Source organism: Notothenia coriiceps, unplaced genomic scaffold, assembly GCF_000735185.1.
Source record: "Notothenia coriiceps isolate Sejong01 unplaced genomic scaffold, NC01 NC01_scaffold00007524, whole genome shotgun sequence".
Classification (NCBI taxonomy): Eukaryota; Metazoa; Chordata; class Actinopteri; order Perciformes; family Nototheniidae; genus Notothenia; species Notothenia coriiceps.
The window spans coordinates 28,141-43,005 of record NW_011340225.1 but is presented as its reverse complement, the minus strand read 5'-3'; the positions used below and the strand labels follow the sequence as shown (position 1 = coordinate 43,005).

Here is a 14,865-nt window from a genome sequence, read left to right as displayed (position 1 = left end):
CCCTCGATCCCACCCGCCCACCGCCATCACGCCTCCCCATGTGTGTGTGTGTGTGTGTGTGTGTGTGTGTGTGTGTGTGTGTGTGTGTGTGTGTGTGTGTGTGTGTGTGTGTGTGTGTGTGTGTGTGTGTGTGTGTGTGTGTGTGCGTATAAGAGTAGCCGATTGACTTATGCCTTCATTTCTGAGCTGTCACTCCTGGCCAAACACCATGACCCCTCAACCTCCATTTTGGAGGCGCACATTTTTTTCTTTCCTTCAGCGTATGAATATAAAAAACACATGTGGCCCAAAGGTGTATGTGTGTGTGTGGGTGGCTGTGTGTGTGTGTTTGTGTGTGTGTGTGTGTGTGTGTGTGTGTGTGTGTGTGTGTGTGTGCACATGTTTATGTGTACAGGTAAATCAAACGGACACAGCTCCTTTGAATGGCAGGAGCTGAATTACTTTTGCACTTCAATTTTGCACACCTGCCATTTATGGCGAACACCAGGCTCAGCATAAACCATAAAAGCGAAATATGTTGCTTCAAGATACAAATCAGAGCCCGTAAATATCAGAACCAGGTGCAGCAATTACAGGTCAATCCTTTGTGGGTAAATTACTTTGCATATTATATGTATGCGGTTATTGTTGTAGGTTTACGTTGTATACTATTAAGGGTATTTACTAAACATTTCTTGCTTTGATGGCAGTTTTTATTGAATCCTTAGTGTACAGATGGGGAAAAAAACAATAATACCTCACGTTAGGTTGAAAACTTATGGTAGCTTACGTGTCAAATCAGGGGCCCTGCGTACTCAGGTTCCTGCAGTGGTTTTATCGGACTCCTTCTTTAACTATTTCTTTGTTTTGATGTTTTCAAGAGTGATTCAGTCGTAATAGGTTTTTAATTTTGGGTTTCTTTCCCTGTTTATTATTAATAGAGCTCTATAAACTACATTGATCAGCATCTTCTTCTGCCAGTAAACACACAAATGTTAACCTGCATGGGGACAGAAAATGTATGTCAATAGACTTGAGTTAGCTTTAAGCAATTTCAAAATTGAACATTATGTCCCAGTCCCAACATGCTCTAGATACCACACAATCAGGAATAATATATCAATTACATTTAAAGGCAATATAAATATTTGTGTATTTTCTTTGTGTTGTGTAGGTTTTATATTTATTTTGACTCATTTTGAAGTCTATATTTTTTCTCCCATGCCACAGGAGATCTTTACCAAATCAAGTGAGGGTCATTTAGGTTGCAGCGCAGTGCTATGATGCACACATTTACACATGCAGGACAGAAACAATGCGTCCGTCTGGGCCGTCTGTAGGTCGCCAGCCATACCAATCAGGTCCCAGCCAGAGGTCGAGATGACAAACACAATAAGGCAGCAGATTCATCACCCTGTGTGCTCTGACAGTAATTGTCCTGGGTCCATGTCACAGTCCCCCTGTTAAAAAAACAAGGGATGCTCTTCTGACAGAGATGACATCGGAACCAGTCACATATATTTAAGCAAGACACCTCCTCTATTTGTTATGACACACTTTCAATTTAGCAAAAGGGCCCCTCTGAAGATGAACGTTTCCCTACGTGGGAGGAGGTAGACCTGTGAAAGCAGGTCGCCGTGTGTAATTTAGAATTTGGTGGAGGAGGCGAGACAAGTGATGGGATTTTGTTTTAATAAAAAGGCATGTTTTGTCTTGCTGCTGAATTTGAATGTTGGCAGTACAAGGGCGAGCTAGACGTCTGTCTCTGGGGGATACGGCAGTGCAGATCGATAGGTGGGATGTCAGATTGAATTGAGGTCACTCTTTGTCTCCCCAAAGAGGTCCCACTTACTGACTCGCCATCAAAATGTAGCGGGGTATTAAGTCAAAGGGAGGGTGTGAAGGGGGAGGAGGCCGGACAGTTTGTCCCGCTGACCCTTGTCTTGTCAGAGCAGCGAGGCTTTCTGTTCTGCAACATGTTCATCCTCAGTTATCCTGAGACACGGCGTACGGGTGACACTGACGCTGGTGTTTGAAGGATCAATAACCTGATGAGATGTGATCAGGCTGTTGTTATTTAATTCTATTTAAATGTTAAACAGACTGACCATAGTCTTCTGCACTGTTCAAAATGAAATAATGCACATTTGTGAGAGTGAATACGGTGGCATGATATAACATGATTTTCATTATGTTTCAACATCGTAACAAATAATTAAAGAACGATTATTGAACCAACAATAAATGCACTAATCAATGCTGCACTTTTACAAGCAGCTCTTTGTTTAGGTCTAACGTCCCATACTGTAACTGAGCTGTGACGTTATTCACTCTTATCGCTGTTGTAGAGTAATTATCTTTAGATATCTTTATGGGAAGTTGTTTGAGACCAGACTGAATCTAACAGAAGAGTGATTACTGGACTTAAATTTGTCAAGTGGCCAGAAACACGACTCCAAACACAAGCTAACAATGCTCACTGTGTAAATGCTGACGCTTTTGCCATTTCCACTCTATAAGGTAATAGATTATGACAGTGTTTACAACTTGCTAAGCAAAACAAAGTACACTCAGTTAATACTGCTTTTAATTGATTAAGTCATACAAAGAGGGGTATTTTTCTAGCTTGTGAAATTGAATGGTTTCAATTTACTAGTCATTTCATATCTTGAAAACATGCAAACTTCAACAACCCACAATGTTTATTATAGCATGACAAATGTGACTAAGAATCTCATCCACCAGTGTGGGTATTGCATACTGTTTATGAAAACAAGACAAAGCCAGTTCATTTTGAGTTTCATTAATCTCTCTGTTTTGCTTTTTTTCTCTGTATGATTTATACTTGAATGCATGACAAAAGAGCCAGGCCTGAAACCCTTTACTAAGCATGCCTCTCGACACTTGATATATAGCGCATTAGTTCTCCAAAGCTAATATTATAATGAATTGGATCTGTGTCTACGTGTGTGGCCCAACATCGGACTGTTTGTGAAGATGTCCCAAGAGCAATACCCCCTTCTCCAGAATCAACAGACCCCTATTTAGCATTCCCAGAGCCCCTGAAATGAAACGTTCATTTTTCCATAACTATCATCTCCGGCAAAGCATTGCGGGGGAATTGGATCTGTCTCGGCACAACCCCTCTCTCCTCAGATCTCATCAAGCCTGGGTTGGAGTCGCCCCTCTCCCACGGAAATTGCTCTGAACGGCAGGAAAATGCACATCATTGAGGTGCAGACCAAAAATTGTATTGGCCCCCTTTCGCATACAGACCCAACCCCCCCTCCAGCGCTCCTCTTATAAATCCTTAAAGAGGGCCCCGACTCCAATGTATGGCAACACCATCAATATTGATGTGGGAGAAAGTTCTTCCAAAGCCGCCTCAGTCACAGAACATTAATATTGATAGTGTTGTGCACCAGCCTGGACGCTCTAAAATGGTAATGGCATCCGGACTGGGGGTTAGAGGCCAATATCATTGCTGCATATGGACATGGCTGTTTAGCTGCAAGTAGGACAGGAGGCCATGCCAATCTTCTTGTCCTCTTGTCAACCTGACAAACTGTAGCAAGACATGGCTGGGGTCACTGACAAACTTTGACTCTGACTTCATTTGATTTGCTTCTTCTAATGAACTTTTAAGAAAACATTCCCAGTGAGATTAAGGATGCTTTTCAATGGACCAACCAAAATATACCACCAGGAATCATGATTATTACCTTTGGCAAGGATGGCTCAGCGGATGGAAATGTTAGTCCGTATTTCATTCAGTTAACCACCTACTGTATTTTCCGGACTATAAGTCTCCCCTGTGTATAAGTCGCTCTTATCGAAAAATGTGTTGTTAAGAGACAAAAAACATATAGTCACACGGTGTAGTCACATTTATCCACCGAAGCCTTCATCCTCTGTGTCGATGGAGCAGCATGTCCTGCTTCGGGCTGTCGTGGGACTCTCCATCAGAATAAGCCCCGATTAGACCGTTCTGAATCCCAACAGGATGGTGTCGATCGTCACTGAAGCCCATGCTGTTTCGATCCATCCCACAACATCCTGGAAAGTTACGTGACGCATCCTCCCGGTTGCCGTGACTTTTCTTTTTCGGTGGCACAGCAGTTTTCAGTTGTCACGGTTGTATACAGTGCCAACTCTTGGCCGTAATTTGAACACAGTCAGACAAAATACAATATACAAGTCGCTTCGGAAACTTCTATGTTTGGGATTTAAAAAATGCAATCTCTGTTTGGATTTGAGAAAGTTTAACCCAGGGGCTCAGAAAACACAGAACACAAAGTAATTATTCGTTTATAGTTTTATATAAGAAATGACCACATGATGTTTCTAAATTAACTTGATGCTGTTGGTTGTGTTATGGGGAATGGAAGACTATGTGTTTTTGGAGCTTGACCCGTATTAGAGACTAAAAACTCTTTATTTTAACCAGTCTTCCCCTTTGTTCGTCTTCCGTGAAATTCAGTACGAAATTGCTGCAGTGCCCCTTTAAGAACATACATTGCCAAGTGACCAGATTTATCTCTTTTTGTATGATTTTAATGAACCTTATATAATTGGCAGTTTAAACATGTCCTTCATGTGCAGGTGACTTTGATGCATTAACCAGCGGCGAACAGTACAGCATGTATCATGCGTTTTAAGAGGATCCGTCAGCCATAATGATATCATGGCTCTGTCGCCCTGGTGTCCTCTGCTTGTGCAAACATATTATAGTGAGGCAGTTTTCTGGGTCAGTAAGTTAAATATTTCAGATGGTTTATTTTTAGCACCGTCTGTTTCCACTTTGTGTGTGTGTGTGTGTGTGTGTGTGTGTGTGTGTGTGTGTGTGTGTGTGTGTGTGTGTGTGTGTGTGTGTGTGTGTGTGTGTGTGTGCATCTCTCTATCTGCAATAACTGCAGGCTGCATTTGACCCACTAAGTTATCTTCACATTCCCCCGGGGCTAATCAATTGAGTGTTGTGTGCAGAAGGGGGCCATTATAATTGCTTGCAACTGACTGTTAACACATGCAACAACATACAGGACATGTAGGGGCTGTTTTGACAATGGAAGTGCATTATTCCTTATTGTAATGTCAGTTTTACCCACAACCTATCAGTTAGGCTTCACTGTGTGCTTGTTTCAATTAAGCCATGTTTTAGCTGCTACGTTTACTGATCAATTAAAACCCTTAAAACACCATACAGTTCCTAAGGGAGACACCTGGGTATCAAAAGCCAATTACTTTATCTATTTTCCAACTTTATAAGGTTGCTTGCACCCATTCCTTTTCATGTGAACATGATGGTCGTGTGCAGTAGTTTGAATAGTCGTTGTGATGAAGCAATCGGAAAAACTAAATCACATTAGATCACTTGTACATGGCATTGAACTGTCTGGGTGCAAAGAGGGCACAGTAATTGCTGCAGAGATGAGTGGTCATTGAACTGTGAAAAGCAGACAAGTTTTCCACGGATTATGAGAAGCAGAATGATTGGAAACTGCCCAGGGGCAAAGGTCCCATGATAGTTTTTGACCTTACAACATATGTGGAATCAATGCAGGGCTCTGTTGTTGACCTTAGCCTTTCTCTGAAACACATACCGCTGCTCTGTTTCGTAAAAACAGCGCTGCAGTATCAATTCTCATCCTCTGCTTTGCTTCTCTCTTTTCTCTTATTTCAACTTTCCCAGGCTTTCTTCAGATTTTTTAGATTTGAGAATACAGTCCATCAAATATAGATTAAAATACATGTACTTATAGACTTTTATTCCTTCCAAAATTGGTCAATATGTATTTAAATTTGTTTTATTTGGTACCATTGTAAAGATGGCCGATTAAAAATTACTCACACAAGTCCTACTGTATGCAACAATTTGTTTTATAAAATGAGCAAGATGTCTTAGAAATAAAACAGACTATTGCCTTCATAATTGCATACATGAGAGCTGCCTGCTCTTGTGATGAGCCTGCTGGGAAAGTGCTGTTTTGTTTGGAGCACATGTGAATGGCAGAAAAAAAAACTAAATTTATAAGCTACACCATTTATTTATTGTTTTATTCATTCGCTTGGCAAGTTAGGCACTATGATTAGACTGCGGAGCAGGGCTTTTTAGATGAAAGCACAAGTAAAAAGAGTAACAAATAAAAACTCCCGCTGACTCTTGTTGTTCCTGTCGGCATGTGAAGTTATTCAAAGCCTAAATGAAGTGGATCCATACTGACCGTCTTGCTCAGAAACCCAGTGATATAAGCTTATGAACACACGACATACAGAGAATAAAGATACTTCATTTTGAAAGCTCTGTTTCAAAAGAAGTCTATCATGTCACTTCATCTGTAAACGGGCTTGCAGCCGTTCCAGGCGCTGCCACAGGGCCCCATTGTGCCTCTGCCAAGCTGTGACAGGGCCCCATCCAACTTCTCACCTGCAGCATTGTCCACCGGAGAGCTCAGTGCGGAGTAATTGGGACTGGAGCCGAGATTCCAGGACAAGTTTCTTTTTGTCCATTTTGAGGGAATCATTGACCCGGACGTGTGAGGTCACAGCTGTGGTAATTGGGGCTGTGTGATGCAGCTGTGTGTGTATCTGTGTATGTGTGTGTACAGTACAGTCTTTGAACATTTGTTCTGAATTACACTGGTTGTGTATGGAAAGTATTAGCAATGCGTGTTCTCCTGTTTCAGGCTAGTGTGTGTTCCTACTCTGTCCCTGAGCTACAAAGGCATGAGCTCTAAAACTGAGCGCCTTTGTTCGACCACTCAAAGAAAGTTAGTGCTCTGTGTACCACACAATCACAGCTTTATCTATCGAGAAGTGGCAACAACCAGTATTCAGACTATGAGAAATAGCACTATGTGAAAAAGGGGGAGATCAAAAATCAGCTCGGCTCTTGGCTAAACTGCTTCCACTGCACATACAGATTGTCACTCTGCATGAAGCAACACTCACAGCAGTGGCACTCTGGATTAAGGTTAGGAGTATAAATAAACAGGAAAACTGCAGGACACACTCAAAACCATTCCCCATAAGCTGGGGACAGAAAATGTCAACATTGATTCTGATAGGTGCTTTGTTCATTCAGCTGTTATCGGCTATTCCTCTGTAATAGGCCTACCCTGAAAACAATGACCATATCCAAAACTATCTTCCTTTCTTTTCAATATGGTCTTAGCTACAATCATTTTATGGATGTATCTAGCCTTTCTTATGTTGGTGCATTTTTACATTTAGTGGAAAAGTGTAAGATCAACATCAGGGTGTGAATCATATCGCGCTAGCCAGAGCTATGGACTTGACTCACATGATTTGATTACTGAAGACACCTGACAAAGTAAAAAAGAACCGCAACTCAACCTTGTATCCAACAACAATGACTCGCTTCTTCCCTTGGACTTGCTCCATTTGACCTAAAAACACTTGATACATTTCCTCAAGCCCAAAGATTATAAAGTATGTTATTTAAAAAGTGTGCCACGAATCAATTAATTTTCCTGAATCAATTAAAGCTAACACTATTCTTTCCGCGCTAGTTGACACTTAGCTCCCTAGATCCACTTTGTTTGAACCACCCTCACATCATCCAATCTATACTTGCAGGAGAGAGCTATGCAATATACATAGTAATATACATTACAACATTTAAAAATTGGCGAATGCAAGAGCCGATCCAAAATAACTTTTGGTTAGTTCGGGATTTTTTACTTGACTTGGGACTTGCAAAACAATGACTTGGTACAACCTTTGACATGCACAATACAAAACATGATTTCATAAACACAAGTGGTCATAAACTCAGAAAGCAATTTGACATTTTTGGCACACGTATTTGAATCATTATGACGAAATCATATAAATCTGGCGTTCCCCCTCTGATAAAGACTTCAGGTTTATAAAATATAATTATATGTCATTTATTTGTGCATGAGTGTTTACTCTCTTTATCTCTTCAATAATTTCCTTAGAGGAATCGTAGATTCCAACAGATAAAGAGATCAATGCAAATTAAATTACAAATATTCATGAAAACACAAGATTATCAATGTCTGATAAGAATGGACACTTGGAAGCCCTTGTGGTTAAAATCATGTTCAAAAATCGAATTGACAAAACAATGAAATCAAAGATTATATGTTGACATTGTAAACTTTTGGACCTGGAAACGGTGACCTCCATTTGGCCCTAGAGGTGAAACCCCATCCCAGGTCATCGGCCTGAACCCCGACTGACCAGCTGTCAGTCTGCACACCGCCCAGGAGTCCTCCGCCTGCTGTCGTTTCCACGGTCACAGCCCCGGGACGCAACCACCTGTCATGACCTCAGGGTTCACTCACTGTAATGCAATAGTCACTAACAGTGAGGCATCAATCTTGGAGGATTTAGCAGTTTAAAGCCAGTTAAATTTTGCTCGAGCTCTCTAGTAGTGCAGCATGATCTGTCCAAAATCCCTCATTGGGAGACAGAGACATGTTTTCCCAGACCTAGACTAATCCTCTTTACAATTCAGAATCTGGTTTTAACAAACAGACTTTGCTCAAGTCTGGGCCAATTTACAAAGTTCAGACCCAGGTCATTGCCATCGACACACAATCTAGCTGTATTAAAAATAAATGAAGGAAAGTATTTGAAATTCAAAAATCAAATTCCCATGTCAAGATTAGTAATTATACTTGAATGTACTCACCCATAGTAGTAAGTGGTTTTCAATATTAAGGAATGCTTTTTTGGGAAGAATTAATAAAAATGACAGCTCAAGGATAATCTAAATAAGGAACATTTATTTATTTTCCTACTAATCCCTTTTTTTCGCAGCAGAGACCCCAACCTATTTACTCTGCTTAACAGAGATTAATTGATCAGATAATTCTTACATAAATGGATAACTTTCAAAGATAACAATAGAGTTTCTGTTTGAAAGAAAAATGCAAAATGTGGTTACTAGATTCCAGTCAACGATTGTTACTGTTACATGTTAAAGTAGAACTATAATTGTAACTGTTTTGAGTTTTAAAATATTGAAAATTAAGTATGCAGAGCTTTAAAACACCTGTGTTTCTTGTATACAAAACTTCCGAAACAGACTTCATAGTGTTAGTGTATAATATAGAAGTGGAAGACAGTATCAGTCGATGAACGACACAGGGTCTCCCAGCCAGTCCTCCAGGGACAGCTCTGTGACCTTTTCACTTACGATGTGTGTGGCGGCACAAGTAACACGACTTGTTCTGGCAGAACTCTGTGATGCCCTCCAGGCTGGACACCAGCATGTGGTCCATGTGTGACGTACACACACACACACACACACACACACACACACACACACACACACACACACACACACACACACACACACACACACACACACTCTCCCTTTCTTTACATACAGCTTTCCATTTTACTCAAATTCTTCCCATCTCTGTTTCTCTCAGCTGATGTGCCTTCCGTTTGACCCAGGATGTGGGCAGTCAGGTGGCAAACTACAAAAACAAGACGCTGTATTATTATTTTTCACTTTTTGTTCGAGCATTCAAATTACTGTCTTAGCCTCGATCAAACCAAATTAATGAAACATTGCTTTTTCTGTGATTATGGAAATTTGATTTGATTTGGCAAATAAAAAAAATTGAGTAAAACGCACCTGTAATATGTAGTGGAACATGTCATAAATATGTAAATAAATATATTTTATTAAATTAAATATTTTTTGTGTACATATACACACATACATATAATAGCATGGGAAATGGGGCTTGCAATTAGTAGCAAAGTGAAATTATTTGCAGCTGTTAGCACTTATCTGCCTGTTGCACAAATAGTTTGGTTAATTTGAGCCTTTTTGTTTCCTATGTTTTTTCTCTGATTTGTCCTATTTCAGTACATATGGCAAACAGCTTGTCACCAAAAGCCAGACATTTTCATTTTTTGGCTTAAATTGACTCAACATTAATCCTTTTTTTTCAGGTCATTTATTCACATCTTATAAATAAACTTGAAAGCTTTTGTTTTTGGTTTTTACGATTGGAATTTTGATGAGGACATGCAGTACTTTTTTCTGCTTGACTAGCATGTGCCGTGAGCCTGATGACCGTTATGGCTGCTAAAATTTAATCAGAAACCCCTTTGTCTCTCATTACAGGAAAACGATGACCTATTTCAGCAGCTGACCTCAAACAAAGTGGTGCAGAGAGTGTCGGGACTCGATTTGAGAGCCTTATTTGTGGGCAGTGCCTCGCAAAGTGGCTGACCTGACCTGACTGACAAAATTAAAACCAAATCACATTAAAATGCTGTGAAACATACAATTCCATTGAGGCACACACTGTCTAAGACACTTCATTTAACTTTGCATTGCATTATGAGAAGTAGTATTTCTCTTATTATAAATCTAAGGATGAACCTGAACACCCCGAGTACCGGTTTTCATGTTTTCCTCAGTTATTCTGTTCATGTTTATACAATCTGTCTGGCATATGCACTGTATAACTAATTGCTTAATGTGCAATGACGAGCATTATTATTTCCCAGCAGCTGTTTCCTGTCTGTGTTTTGCAAAGTGCTGCTAGCTGAGAATGAAATGAATGAAGGTAAGGCAAAAGATTTAGTTTTAGAAAAATCTCCAACAAATTAATTGAATCACTTTAATTGACCAGATGTTTTTGCGAGTATATCAGATAAATGAATGAACTCCATTTGAATGTTAAGCTTTGGAGATTAACTATCAATTTCCTGATATTTTATGAGTCATGCTGCGTGTTTTTTGTTTTGTTTTTGTTGACAGAATGACCTCCCCTATGTTGCTTTTAGCTGAATTTTATCACCAGCGTTGTGGTTGGAGACGAAAATCCCCAGTGGAAGAACAACTCAATAAGCAACTGCTCCAGTAAGTACTAAAGTGAACTGTTTTTGTTCCGGCTTCACCAAATCCCAACCAATGTCACGGCGGGCTTTGCTGTGATATACAGTGTGTGTTTGCTCGCTGTGTTCCCCCCTCATGCCTTCACCCCATGCCTGTCTGCTCTGATGAGGCGCAGCTTGTTAAGCCAGCCCATTGGCTTTGATCCAAGATGGATAATGCCAGATTGAAGAGGTTAGAGGCAGGGTAAGAGTTTACCACATGATACAGCCAGGACGTGACACAGTACAAAACAAACCAATCACACGTTATTGGCTTAGTTAAGAAGAGATGCTTTCACTACCAATATGTTGCACTGTCTGAGTATTTGTAAGAATGTTGACAGTATAAAAGGGTTTACTATATATTCTTAAGCATGATATATCCAATAAGAAATGTGTCTACACACATCGTACCATGTATATCATATGTAAAAAAGAATTCAGCTGATAATGATTTCATACGGTTTTATCATCAGTGTGCTCATTCACAAATTACATTCACAAAATATAAAAATACATTTCCTTTTAGTTTCAGCAATTAGTTTTGAATTTTGAATTTCCCCTAAGGCTATAGCAGTTTATGTTATGACTCTCTGCTATTGCTTGCTGATAGTGTTGAATGAAGTTAGGACTCTTAAATTGTAAACATGTGTTTTTTTTAGCTATTTCAATTTGTATCATATCTCTTGGCCTTAGGTTACATTAACCATCTGAAGCCAGTAGATGAATGGCTCACTTTAAATTATAAGTTTGGTACTTTTTGAACAATGGATAATTTAGTGTGGAGTAGAGTATGAAATCAAAAAAGGACTTTTTGAGGATGAACTTTTCAAACAGCTCACTCATACAGAATCATTAAAGTAGTTTATCCACAGGGATATACAGGAAGTTATTACTATGAGTGACTCTATGCAGAGGCAGCTTTTTGCATAGTTGGAGCAAACTATGGGCTCAGCAATGGCACCTGGCGATGAAACCATCTTATCAGAACACAAGCTCTGCTGCCGCTGCTCTTTGGCTCCCGCCGCGATATCGTATTGCTGAGTCTCACTTTGCATGAGAAATCGAAGTGCAATCCCGTTCTTTATGGCCACTGCCTGCGACCTTTGTCAACCCAGCGAATTAACCTAGAGGCGTATCAGCCACGCTGGCCCTTTTCTCCCAGAGCCTGTCCTATTAACTGAGTGAGGAGCACGGTGCGGGTCACACTTAAGTAACCTTATCTTGTAATTGGGTTCAAGGTTAAGTGACCCTGGAGCACGGAGGTCCGGGGGTTAAGGTCACAATGTCAGGCAGAAGGGGGAGCTTTTAATCACTGATGGGGCTGGAAATCAAGGTCCGGGCTTCTGCTATCTGGCTAGGCCAGACCCGCCCACCCCCATCTCCCCCAGCGTCATCCACATCCCACGTGAAGCTGTCTGTGTAGGCTGGAACAAGGTGGGGTTAAGGGGGTCGGATGAAACAGTTGCCAGGCAACCATTATTAAAGCCAAGGTCTTGCAAGCTTTTAACCTTAGCACAAATCGATATAGATGGCAATTGGGCTAATATTCATCGAGCAGATGGGAAAATTAGGTGCAAGTCTGCCTGCTGGAGATAGAGGAGAGGAGCGCTGTTAGTCTGACGGGCGCAGCATCACTCAGAGTCCTCCATGAGTGTATGCACAGTGAGGGAAGGCTCTGAATACTGGGGAAAGGATGACAGGGAAATAGCTGTGACAAGCCATTTAATGAAGCACGATTGGTCAGACCATTCTTCCTCTCCTGAGAAAGCTTTCTTCTATTCATCATGCATATCACTTCACCTGTCCTTTTTATCATCTCACTCATTGCCTGTAGCCTTTCATCTTTCTCTTTCTTTCTTTCACCCCTTCCTCTTCTGAATCTGTATCAAAGCATTATTTTTGTTTATTATTTTTTTCGGTTAGAAATGTATAGTTTGTTCCATGACAACATATGCACATATCAGCAAGAATTTGAGATAATCATAAGCTTTAGCAGTCTTATTATGTAGTGTAAAACATAAAGGATTTGTGGCTATAGCGACAATGGTAAATAAAAACAAGATGAATAGTTTTACATTTATCCTTAAGGAAAAATACATCCCAACGTTCCATGCAAGAGAGCAATCTTTTAATTTCTCACAACTGCCCTACCTTCCCCCTCTCTCCCTCCCTGTCTTTTAGAGAGGGAGATGGATGACCACTGGTGGAGGGGTTCAGGCAGCATGACCCATAGACCTATCCATTGCCAAGGGCGAGGAAATAGCCCAGATTAAAGAGCTTGTAAATAATGGCCCATAAACATCTGCCTGTTAGCCAGGCCAATCCATCTCAGTCTCCATCTGGTCCTCTCTTTCTCTCGCGCTCTCCCGCTTTTGATTTCCTCATTGCGAACGGTCCACAGGGCAAATGCATCATCAGACCAAAGTCAGTCATATTCCAACACAAACAAACGCGGAGATTGACCCCCAGGTCGTGTACAGTTCAAATCCCCACCAGTCACTGCATCCATGACTCAATCCAAAGACAACAAAGGGAAACATTAGCTTTGTTTTCTTTCCTTGGGCTCCTTTCATTTATAAAAACCCCAGTGTATATTGCTTTGTTAGATTAGCATAAGGTAAAAGTGATTGTATGTGCGTATTTACGTACAAACAAAGTCATGAATACCCCTAATTATTGTTGCATTATGACAGTCCGCCCTCCTGAGTCGAACCTTCATGGGGCTCTTGTTAGCCTCATCACAGCCCCTCCCTAATTAGTAATTAGGCGTTGTTAATGTCGGGTCCGAACATCTGCTCTGGCCACTTGCACTCCCTCAGATCGCCTGTGAATAGACCTCTGGCCGTGATATTAACCACCTCAGTCGAGGCCTGACTGCAGGTGGCCAATTCAACCAAAGAAAAGGGCCGATTGCAGGCAGACTGAACTCTGGCCAACAAGCCTCATGTACGCTAAATACTTTGATTTCACATTAAGTTATCAATGAAAATACAAAGCTGAAGATTAAGGGGAAGTATGTGTGATTCAAATGTACATACAAAGTAAAACCTATCCATGCAGTCTTAATGTGCATGCTCATAACTTATGCAGTTATGTGCTTACCTTGGCAAAGCAGCACTTGGGAGGGAAGGGAGTGGTTTGGAAGTAATTGTTATTTGCTACGCATGCAAAATTGAAAATGAGTGAAATGCAAGCTCAGAGAATCATCAAATAATGTATTGATCTCATTGCACTTCTTAATTGTAGAAGTAGCAATCTCGTACATTTTTGTAATAGCTCAGCAGTAACCACTAACATGTGACTCTGTGTTACATGTCATGTATACCAAGCATCAACTCTAGGTTTTTTTCTTCTGGAAAACTGATATCTGAAGGTGAATCGAGGCCTAAGACCAGAATCAGCCCCAGGTTAAATGGGGTTGTGTCGGTGGTGGTGTGTGGCTTCGAATACCATAAAGGTCGGAAATGTGATCCAGAATATAATAACTAATTCAATCCACCAATCTGAATGTCCTATGTCTATGTCTTCTCAGATGCAAGCAGAGATGGGGTCGTTACTAAAAAAAAGTAATATATTACAATTGTATTACACTACTTCGTTACTGTCTACATAAAGTAACTCGTTACTTTACTCGTTACTTTACTCGTTACTTTACTCGCAGGGCTGGCCCGCCCCTCCCTACAGGCAGATCATGCAGACTGCGGCGCACCTACAGTGTAAGCGCGCCACAGTTTTGCTTCTGCGAGACTCCACTTGCACCCCCAATTACTATTGCATTAAGGAAGACATAACACAAGTCTTTCTTTTGATATGCTCTTTAATAAAATAGGCTACCAGCCTACCACAACAAGCTAACAGTCTGTGAAACGTTAAGACACTAATTAATTAAACCAGTTCAAGATGCATTATTCTTATTCTTATCATTCTTTATGAGCGCAGTAACGGTAAGGTATCTAATTACTTATTTATTTAGTTTTCCATAACTTAGTAACA

General features: G+C 40.6%; 1 protein-coding gene across 1 annotated transcript in view; it reads right to left on the bottom strand.

Annotated features, from left to right (window-relative positions):
* nr2f5 (nuclear receptor subfamily 2, group F, member 5) overlaps nucleotides 1-9,251 on the bottom strand; it is a 20,078-nt gene extending 10,827 nt beyond the window's left edge. The window contains exon 1 of the mRNA XM_010769587.1: nucleotides 9,167-9,251. Coding sequence (XP_010767889.1) covers nucleotides 9,167-9,251 — 85 coding nt within the window. The remainder of the gene's footprint in view (nucleotides 1-9,166) is intronic.
* Between the last annotated feature and the right edge of the window lie 5,614 nt (nucleotides 9,252-14,865).